Source organism: Monodon monoceros, unplaced genomic scaffold (genome assembly GCF_005190385.1).
Source record: "Monodon monoceros isolate NGI ecotype Baffin Bay Population unplaced genomic scaffold, NGI_Narwhal_1 Super_Scaffold_18, whole genome shotgun sequence".
Lineage (NCBI taxonomy): Eukaryota > Metazoa > Chordata > Mammalia > Artiodactyla > Monodontidae > Monodon > Monodon monoceros.
In genome coordinates this window covers 172,622,827-172,633,088 of record NW_021703774.1, presented here as the reverse complement: position 1 = coordinate 172,633,088, position 10,262 = coordinate 172,622,827, and the positions used below count along the sequence as shown (strand labels likewise).

The window sequence follows — 10,262 nt, the reverse complement described above, 5'->3', positions numbered from 1 at the left end:
CAGGAAGCAACTCTAAGTTGGCAGTGGAATCAGGAATTGGTGGCACCAGGTCCTTCTGGACGCATGTAAGAATCTTGCCAATCCCTATTTCCCATCCCCCGACCTCAGCAGAAACGTGGAGACTTATTCTTGGAGGGAGTATATGGAGAGTCCCAGGCCCAGCTGAGCATGGGAGGGGCAGACAGAAAACAGGGGCACTAAGCAGACAGACCAGCCTTCCTCCGACTCAACTCCTAGAACCTGGCAGCCACCAGGCTTCTCTCTTTTTCCTGGGAAGTGTTGACGAGTTCAGGAGGAAAGACCTAAAGACACTGACTTAAGGTTCTACAAGCAAATGGCTCAGCCGCCTCACCCACAGTGAAAGTCAGCTGACAAGCCCCCATCATGCGCTCAGAGCTTCCAATTAGCTTTTTAGTCCCCAGTCTTACACATGAGCAGAACATTCAAGGGTTACTGAGGAAAACCTCACACGTGAGGGAGAAAGACCAAAAAAATCAACCAACCAACAACAAAACAGTAAGAAGCAGTGAGAAGAAAATGTCCAAAACTAAAATGAAGCAATAATTAATATCTTCAAAGCAAAAAGAGAGGCTAGAACAAGAAGCAAGAACCGTATTGCTATTTAACAAGAGCATTCAGAGAACAAAAAACAGCTTGGGGAAATAAAAATATGACAGAAACAAAAAACTCAACAAGTTGTTTGGAAGATAAGATTGAAGAAATCTTCCAGAAAAATAGAGTCAAAAAGAAATGAAAAAGCAGTAAAGTCCTATACAGTATGTCAAAGACTAAATAACAGGAATTCTAGAAAAAGACAACAAAGAAAACAGAAGAAAGGAAATTATAAACAAAATAATGCAAGGAAATTTCCCAGAACTGAAAAGAATGCGAGTTTACCGATTGAAAATGTCCTCCAAGTGCCCAGAACTACAGATGAAAATAGAACTTTACACCTGATATTTGCAAAACATCAGAGAGAAAAATTATGTTCTACAAACTTTGAGAGACAGAGAGAGAGGGGAGGAGAGCGAAAACAGAGCAGATCACTTACAAAGGATCATGAAAAGAATGATTTTGGAGCTATCGAAATAACACTGGAAACTAGAAGTCAGCGTCCAGTGAGTCCCATATTGGGGTATTCACGCCCTCATGTGTAGTCCTCTCCCACACTGAGTAGGGCTTATGGATAGGGCATGACTGGAATGATGGTGTGTAATGTGTGGCTAGGCATACAAGACATCGCAGCGTCCACCTGGCTCTCTCTCTGATCACTCGCTCTGGGGGAAGCCAGCTGCCATGTGTGAGGACACTCAGTGTCCCTGTGGAGAGGTCCACATGGGGAGGAACTGAGGCCTCCTAACATCTGTCAGCGTAATCTGCTAGTCATGTGACTGAGTCATCTTGGAAGCTGACCCTCCAGCTCTAGTGACAGCTTTACTGCAACTTCATGAATGACTCTAAACCGAACCAACCAGCTAAGTCACTCCCAAATTCCTGACCCACAGAAAAGACATGTTTATTGTTATTGTTTCAATCTGCTACATTTTGGGCTAATTTTAAACACAGGAATAGATGATAACAATGGAAAACAGCAAATCTCAAAATGTTGAAGGAAGATAATTTCCAACATATTTCTATACTCAACCAAATTCTGTACCCATCAATTAAGCATGAAGATGGAATCAAGAGATTCATGCATGTCAGGTTATTTAAAACTCTCATCCCTTGTCCCCTTTCTCAGAAGGCTCCTCTAGGATATGCTTCACCAAAACGAGGGAGTAAACCAAGAAACAGGAAGATATGGGGTCCAAGAGACAAGAGTCCCGACAGGGTATCCCACTTGGGGTAGTCAGGAGGCTTGGAACAGATTCTTCAGAGAGATGAAAATGGTAAGATACCGGTAGAGTCCAAAGATCCTCCAAAAAAATTTTTTTCCAGTAATTATTTTTCCTAAATGAAAGTGTTACATACATTATGGTACAACTCATAATAAAGAAAGGCATGGTATGTATATTAGTTTCTTATTACGGAACATTCCAATAAGTATAATCATGAATTATAATTATAATGAGGCTATAGGTAAAACACTTAGAATCTCACAATAAGAAAAAAAAAAACAAAACTGATTAGCATATTGACCAGAACCTCAGGAAGTGTTTTGAATCCAAACATCTTACGAGCTTTAGCGATTTGGTAAAAGTTTGGGGCTAAGTTAGTGATAAATTTATTGAAAATTAAGCGAATGCAAAAACCCTCCAGGAAAAACAAGAAGCTGTGCCAGAGATAAAAAGTTATCGTTTTCTCTGAGTCTCAGCTGAGAACGGCATTTGCCTAAGTTGTAACGGTGCAAACACTGATTGCGGAGCCAACCAAGGTTATCGGTTAATGCTTGAGAGTGTGGTGGGGCAGGGAAGCAAAGAGCTAAATCCTCACGTTCCCCAGTGGAAAATCAACAATTATGACTGAAACTGACAAATCGAGAAGTAGTAATACAAGCATATTGTTTAGAGGCATGAGCAAAATGATCAGCTGAGAGGTAAACGTGGCTGCCTCCAGGGAGAAAAGCAGGTACAGCAGGGCTGCTCTTTCTCTCCTAACAATTCGCATGGGATCTACTTGTATCCTTAAACCGGGGGCGGAGGGGGGCGGGGAAGCAGGGCTAATTTTTTTTTTAACTTTATTTTTTTATACAGCAGGTTCTTCTTAGTTATCCATTTCATACATATTAGTGTATATATGTCAATCCCAATCTCCCAACTCATCCCCCCCTTCCCAGCCACTTTCCCCCCTTGGTGTACATACGTTTGTTCTCTACATCTGTGGGCAGGGCTGATTTTAATACCTGAATTTCAGAACCCTAGATAGGATTGATTTTATTCTCCGTGCCACAGACTGGGCCTGTTCACGGCCCTCTTCCAGATTTCTGGAACTTTGGAGGACTCAGGTCACACCCCCACCGAACGCCTGCTTTTGCTTCTGCTTCTGTGGATCAGTCTGTGTTCAAATCACATCCACCCAGCTGTGGGGTTCAGTCCTCAACGCCCACCCTTTCCAGGTGGGCACATGCACGCAGATGCCACTAAAAGTTGGGGAAGTGGAGGGACTGACACTGCAGACATCTTCTAGTCCAGGTCAGGCATTCTTGCAGCTACTTCTGCAACCTGGGCCCTCTCTTCTTCCTCTGCCCTGAGAAGAAATCCTGATTTCCACCAGCTCAGTGAGAACGACGTGACACGTGCTCCTTAATGAAGCCCTGTAACAGCTGAGGACCACTGCTCTCATTTTACAGACAGGGTGACCGAGTCAGGAGTTGTGCGTAGCTCAAGTCACAGAGTTACTGTGACCCAGGTCCAGTGCCCCCAGCGCTGGGACCACCCCCCTTCCCTGCCCACCTTCATTCCCTGGGTCATCCTCACGATGGACCTTCCTGGAGCCTGGTCAGTAAGATGAGCCACGGGGAGGAGGGCCACTGAGAGTGGAGGTCCAGGCAGCTGCCCCTGCTGGGAGCCCCAGGGTGCTCCAGCTGAGCTGCAGAGGCCCACGGAGCGGAGTGGCTCCTGGGAGACCAGCTGCCTGGTAAGGCCTCGGGCATGTCACCTCATCTTGTGTGGAGTTAACAGTATCTTCCTTCCTGCCTTCCTTGTCAAGGTTAAAGGAATTCAAGCTGGTGACAGGACAGTGCTCCATAGCTGGCCATCACCAGTCCTCCTTTGCCTGGTACTTTCTTGCAGCCCAGCCAAGTCCTGACTCCGCCGGGCCTCCGCGGGAGGGGGAAGACCGGGGGGTTGGAATGGGGAGGTTAGCTTGGGATCAGACTTGCTGACCAGGGATGAACCCCAAAACGTGCTCACAGACCAGGGGCTTCGTGAGGGTGGAGCACGGGAAGCCCAGAGGGGGTGGGTGACTGGCCTGAGGCCACTCGAGGAGTTGGTGGCACAGCTGGACCCCTGTTCCCACCCCTATTATGACTGCAGTCTTAGCTCCTGCTGAGTGGTGCCTCCAAGGTGGGTGCCCAGGGTAGGAGCGGGGTTGGGAGTATCCTTGAACCACCGCCAGGGTTCCCACACCCACGCTGGCCCCCAACCTGCCAGCCCCAGTCTCCCAGGCTAACACATTCCCTGACCACGTCCCTGCCGAGGGCAGGTGCGGGGCGGGGGAGGTGATGCCGGCTTTTGCAAGGAGCAGGGGCCAATCCCCCGAGTTAGGAGGGGACTGGAGGCCCCCTGCCCCAGCCTGCATCCTGTTGTGGTGGCTCCTGTCCCACCACCAGACCCTCAGTCCCCGCAGTCAGCAGGACCGAGGTGCCTGCCGGTTCAGCACCTTGGAGAGGGGACAGTCACATGCCCACAGAGTCCTTGTGGAGCCGCCCACACCTGCTTTCTCAACCTCTCAACACTTGGGGGAAGCTTCTAGGAACTTACCAGAGGGCAGGCTCGCGAGGGGGGCAGGCAGGATCTGAACCCAGGTCTGTAATCTGAGCCGAGTCAAGGCCCCTGACTTGCAGGCCCAGGGAACCGGACCCCAGTCACGCTCCTCAAGGCTGCCTCTGGGGTCACATCCGCACCCACCCCAGGATGGGACCTGGCCCAGAGTCTTCTGAGGACCCTGCCGGGCAGCCCCAAGACAAAGCAAAGCCCTTGACTTTGACAACCCCCAGCCCGGGCCCCATGGGCCTATCACCACCAGCCTTGTGCAGGGCTTGGTGAAGGAATGGCTAAAGCTTCTCAGGACAGACTTGGGTCCAGTTTGATGACTGCTGCATCCCTGGGCACCACGGGGCTCAAGGGGCCGGTCCACGGTTACACAAGGAGGCAGGCCTGCCTACTCCCACGGCGGACAATTGAAGGCCAGACAGCGGGGCCAGCTCAGGGTCTGGCACACAGGGGAACCCATTAATGGCTGATGTAGCCCCTGCCTGGGCCAGTTTGAAGTCCAGGGACACACAATTCAGCATTTTGTTATAAATACACGTGTTTGGTGAGTGAGGGGCGACAGAAGGTGGGTGGTTGCTGTACACAGCTGGTATAGGCTTGGAGGCTGAACTCCACACACAGGAAGACAGACAGTCCGCCCAGCAGGGCCGGCCGGGCAGCGTTCTGGGGCCTGTAACACTCGGTTGGTGGGCGAGCCAGCGGGGGTCTTGTCCAGGGCTGGTGCGGCCCAGGTGCCCCGGAGGCTCCCTGGCCAAGGTCCTGGGCAGCATGGGCAGCGGCACGTGGGCTCAGTGCACATCATTCAGAGCCTGGTGGGACACGAGGCCTAGTCAGGAGGGTGCTGGATTGTGAGGGGGTCAAAGGGGCCCTTCAGGGAGCCCTGGGTCTCCCTGCCCCGCAGGTAGCTCACCTTCCGGGCAAACTCGGGCAGGACGAAGGCTGCCTGGTGCACGTCGGAGTTGTAGTATTTCAGCTGCATCTCTTCCACCTGCTTCTGCGTCAGCTGTTGCACGGGCTCCCGGAAGTTGGTGCTCTGGGGACAAGGGGGGGTCTCAGGGGAGCGCTTTCCGTGCCCACCTGCCCCGCTCCCGCCCCCAGGACAGCCCACTGCTCACTGGGTTTTTGCTGCACAGCATGAAGCCGATCTGGCCACTGGGGTAGGTGGGGATGGTGCAGTAGGCGTAATCCACCACGGGGAAGAGCGACTTGCAGAAGTGCCGCATCTCCTTGATGAGGTCCAGGTGCAGCCACTGGCACTCGCCTGGGGGCGGGTCAGGCAGCATCAGCACTGGGCAGGCGGCACTCCCCCCGCCGCCCCCCGCGCTCCCCCCGCACGGGGCAGCCCGCTCACCCTGACAGCAGAGAATGCCGTCCTCCTTGAGGGCGGTCTTCATGAGCTGGTAGTAGGACTCCTTGAACAGACTCTCAGCAGGGCCTGAGGGGAGCAGGGGATAAGGGACAAGGAACGCTCCGGCTGAGACTGCCTGAGCCTGGCTCTGGAGGCGGCAAGGGCCGCTGTCACCTGACCACACAGACCCTCACAGCTGCCCAGGGGCAGAGCTGAGAACTGAAGCCAGGTCTGTGGAGTTCAGAGACCAACTACGAAGAGGGTGCTTTTGAGAGGGGCAGGGATCCAGTACCCCAGTATGAGGGGGTTCCACATTTTAATCCCATTCCTGGGGGGATGCTCATAGGCATCGCATCAGGGGAATCTCCACCCCGAGCCTTGCTTTGAGGCTAGATACCCCGCACACCCTGATGCTGGCCTGTCAAGAGCAGAGAGGAGGCTGAAGAGGAAACTGGGGCCTCAGTGGCCCAAGCCCAGAGCCCCACTCTCTTCCAGGCTCTCAACCAACTTGTGAACTTTGTGCAGTCGCCCAGTCCCCCTATTCTGCTGAGCCATGTTTGAGTGGGGAGGTGACAACTCAGAAGGGAAAAGAGCTGCACTAATTCTGGGGCCCCCTGTGTCCTCTACTCCACAACTCAGACTTGGGACACAGAGCGGGAGGCTGGCCTTCCCTCTGGTGGCTGCCAGAGGCCCCAGGCCATCCATTGCTTACCCATGGGGTCTGAGGAGTCAGTGATGATGACGTCGAAGGCGTCCTGGTTCTGTTTCATGAACTCAAAACCGTCACCCACGTGTAGGGTCAGCTTTGAGCTAGAGTAGCCAATGGCCATGCCCGGCAGGAACTTCTTAGAGACTTGAATGACATCCTGGGGAGGAGACAGGAGGGAACAGGTTGGGCCACAGGGGTTGGGGGCCCTGGAGGCAGACAGAGTTGAGTGGGACCCCCTCTCAGAGCCCGGTCACCTTGGACGAGCCACTCCCTTTGTGGAACCCCAGTTTCCACATCTGTAAAACAGAGAGCAGTCTGGTACCTCCCCATAACTTCTCGGAGGGCTAGCTCCCGCCTGCAGCTCGGCCCACACCTCCACCACCCCTGCTCCCTCTCCCCAGACACAGCCACCGCAGCTGGGTGGCTATCTTGCTATTTCAGAGGGTTAGAATTCCAGCCTCCACCGGGAGAGCCTTTCCCTGTCTCCACGTGGCCAGCTGCTTCTCATTCAGACCTCAGCATCAACCCACACCCTAGGGACCCACCTCACATTCCTTTATCAGATAACCCTTTGATACCGCCTCCTAACTAGAATATCGGCTCCAAGGAGGCAGGGACTGAACCCGGAACCTAGACGCTCACTGAAGCACGCTGCTGTAAAGGGCAGGTGCGCTAGTGGTTGCAGTCCCCTGGGGCTTCTATGAAGCATCAGCTCTTAGGCTTATGAAGAGCTGGCATCAGTGGCACACCTACTCTGTGCCAGGTGCTTTACTACCTGCTTTTCCTACTGAATCCTCCAATGTGTTCTTGAGACCAAGAAACAAGGCCGAGAAAGGTTAAGCCACTTGCCCAAGGGTAAACAGCCAATTCAGGGAGCACTGGGACTTGAATCCAAACCCCGCCCGGCTCTGTGCACTCACCTCGTCAATCTCGCACTGGACCACCGACTCCACGGAGGAATGCTTGACCACCTCCCGCAGGACACCCCCATCCCCGCCCCCGATGATCAGCACCTGCCAGGGGAAGAGTCAGCCAGGAGCGGGGCCCTGGGCACCAGCCCCACCAAACAGGCTCCAGCAGGACTCAGTGGCTGGCCTCCCTGCCCCCCAAACTGCGCTGAGCAGACAGAACCACCTGGAACAATTTCTCCGCTCCTCTGTTCCACAAGCCTTGTTACTTCACTTTCTACTCCTAGAAAAGCTCTCCTGCCCTAGGAACCTGGCACGATGTGTCCCCCGTTCCTGGAAACTCCCTCCAGCGCGGCTCCTTCTCAAGCTCCAGGCCTCAGCCAGGCTGTCAGCCCCCAATCCTTGTAAAATGGGTGGCTCTCCCCACTAGCCCCCTCGTCCTTGCTAGCACTTTCTCTGACAGCTGTTTGGGAAGCACCTGAGCTGAGCACTGAGCGCAGCTGGGGCCCCCAGCACTGTTCTGTGGGACCTATCACTGGCCTCAGGGCTGGATGTGGGTGGGATGGGAGTACCTTGCGTGGGTTGGGGTGGCTGTAGAGAGGCAGGTTGGCGATCATCTCCTGGTAGGAGAACTCGTCCCTCTCTGTGCACTGGATGACACCGTCCAACACCAGCACGTTACCGTAGCTCTTACTGCGGGTGGGAGTGACAGTCAGGAATCTGGGTTCCCCGGGAAAGGGGCAACGTGCCCCGACTCGCCCTGGGTGAGAAGAATCTCCCCCAACCTGCAGAGGGGCTCCAGGGGTGAGTCCTAAGGGGTGACACGTGGCGAGGATCGGCGGGCAGGCCCGCTAGGTGGAGGCTGGACTCGGGGTCCCGGCTCTGACGTGTCCGAGACTGACACGTGGAGCTCGGCGCGTCGGGTCGGCGCAGACTCCGGCTCCCTCCCCGCCGAAGAGGACCGCCCGCAACGCCGGCCCCCCAGCCCAGCGAGACGGGATGCAGGGTGGGGAGGGGACTGAGGGAAGAGACGGGCCTAGTTACGAGAACTTCTGACAGTTCTGCAGGGACAGGAGCTGGCAGAGACGGCCGGGGGCATCCGGACGTAAAGGGCGCAAGACAGGGGTCCGGCAGGAAGAGGGGCGGGCTGGGCCGAGACCGGGGCAGGAGTCCCGGCGGGCTGCGTGGGGTTGGGCAGCTGGCAGCCGGCGGTCTGGGCTGAGAGCCGTCGCCGGGGCTCCGGGGCGCGGGGCCGGGCGGGCGGGGGTACCTGCGAAAGACGAGGATATCCTGGTACTGCGAGCGTCGATGGTGTAGCAGCTGCTCCACCTGCAGAGACAGGGCCTGGCCGGGCCACAGGCTGCACGTCTCGCGGAACCAGCCCTCACGGATGGCAGCGGGGCCGGAGGCAGCGGGGCCGTCAAGGCCGGGCTCCATGGCGGCGGGCGGGCGGGCGGCGCGGGGCGCGGGCCCGGGACTGCAGGCCGCGCGGAGCCGCAGCACAACGGGACCAACTCCTCCCCGCCGCCCGCGCCGCAACCTAACCCTGCCGGCGGGGCGGGGCCTGTTGCCAGGGGCGGGCCCCAAGCCCTCCAGTGGCGGCGCGAGCGCTCGGCGGCCCGGCGGTCCCGCCCCGCCGGCACTCCGAGCGCGCTCATTGGCTGCCTCGCTGGAGCGCGGCGCCCGGTGGCTGCGGCCGGCTGTCAGTCGGCGGCAGCAGGGTAGTGCGGCCTGCTTCCCGGGGCCACGTGGGGCCGGGTTTGGGGAGGCACCGACGGGCGCGGAGAGGGAGCGAGGGGTACCCGACTCCGGAGGGGAAACCTGAGCTGACATCTCGGGCTCGGCACGGAGTGTCCGAGCGCCGGGACGTGCGGACCGCCGGCTTGAACCCTCGGGCTGGAGACTCCGGAGTGGGCGGCTACACTGTCCGGCGAAGAGTTAACGTTGTTGGCGCTGGAGCGACGGAGTAGAATGTATCTCTCACCGCGTCCCTGAATTTGACTCCCTGTTGGACTTCAGCAGTGTGTGTGGTTTGTCGGGGGCACAACGAGGGTTTTATTTACTTGAGAAGGACCATCACAGCCCCACGACTTAAGCTCGATTTAGCCGTTTCCCCTTAGATTCCGTGAGCCATAAGCGTATGGCTGCTGAATGAGAAAGAGTTCTTAACGAGTTTCTAAATTTACCAGCAGTGTCCCGAAAGAGGCCAACACATGCATATTCAGCACCAGAAAAGACTGGCCCCCAGTTTTTTGTTTTGGGTTTTTTTTTGTTTTTTTTTTTGCCAAACTAGGCCTCGCTCCTTGAAGGGTGGGGGGGGGGGGAATGTGCTTTCTGTTTTTATGAAAATGTCAAGGAACTTCTCTGAATCACATTAAGCATGCTAATTACCAAATATTAAATGCTAATTGCTCTACATGCGTCGTTCTTCTAATGCCGGGGAAGGGAGATGAAATTGGTATAAGCTACTGGTGACATTATGACAGGGATGTTTTTTGAGTCATGTTTTGCAACCTCTGCTTGGAGTTGGGAAGCCTGTGTCCTTAACCGCAGGTGAAAAACACACTGGTGTTTATCAGTTAGTGCAAGCCTCAAGCCTTACAGCAATGAGCCTCGGTTGGGTTAAACTCCTTTTAAAGGGGAAGTGAGCCAAGGCAGTAAAAGAATTGCTCGGAGGTGGCTCCCACGGAACTGTTACCCGACCCAGGGTCAGGATCACACAGCAGATGAGATCATCAACCAATCTATCAGCTGCTACAGGCTTGACTGCGTTCAGCCGTGCACTTGGCTCATGGTGCTGACATCACAGCCTGCACGTCGAGACGTCTATGCCTCTGAGCTGTGACAGCCTGCTCACTTCGGTG

General features: G+C 55.5%; 1 protein-coding gene across 2 annotated transcripts; it reads right to left on the bottom strand.

Moving 5' to 3' along the window:
* Positions 1-4,959: 4,959 nt before the first annotated feature.
* SRM (spermidine synthase) lies at positions 4,960-8,913 on the bottom strand. 2 transcript variants are annotated; one of them, XM_029229199.1, is made up of 8 exons: positions 8,669-8,913; positions 7,971-8,091; positions 7,411-7,503; positions 6,494-6,647; positions 5,785-5,868; positions 5,549-5,694; positions 5,344-5,466; positions 4,960-5,242 (listed from the first exon to the last, which is right to left on the bottom strand). In XM_029229199.1, exons 1-8 carry the CDS (start codon positions 8,833-8,835, stop codon positions 5,222-5,224), a joined length of 909 nt encoding a protein of 302 aa, XP_029085032.1. In that variant the 5' UTR covers positions 8,836-8,913; the 3' UTR covers positions 4,960-5,221. The 2 variants fall into 2 exon arrangements, with proteins under 2 accessions (XP_029085032.1, XP_029085033.1); XM_029229200.1 differs by lacking the exon at positions 7,411-7,503 and having other exon boundaries at positions 4,972-5,242; positions 8,669-8,868.
* Positions 8,914-10,262: the final 1,349 nt, after the last annotated feature.

Excerpts from the sequence above, each read along its gene's own strand:
- SRM (XM_029229199.1), bottom strand. The coding sequence starts at position 8,835 with ATGGAGCCCGGCCTTGACGGCCCCGCTGCCTCCGGCCCCGCTGCCATC. Across the intron at positions 6,648-7,410 it reads TCCAGTGCGAGATTGACGAG|GATGTCATTCAAGTCTCTAA; the intron begins GTGAGTGCACAG and ends TCTCCTCCCCAG. Across the intron at positions 5,695-5,784 it reads CGGCATTCTCTGCTGTCAGG|GCGAGTGCCAGTGGCTGCAC; the intron begins GTGAGCGGGCTG and ends ACCCGCCCCCAG.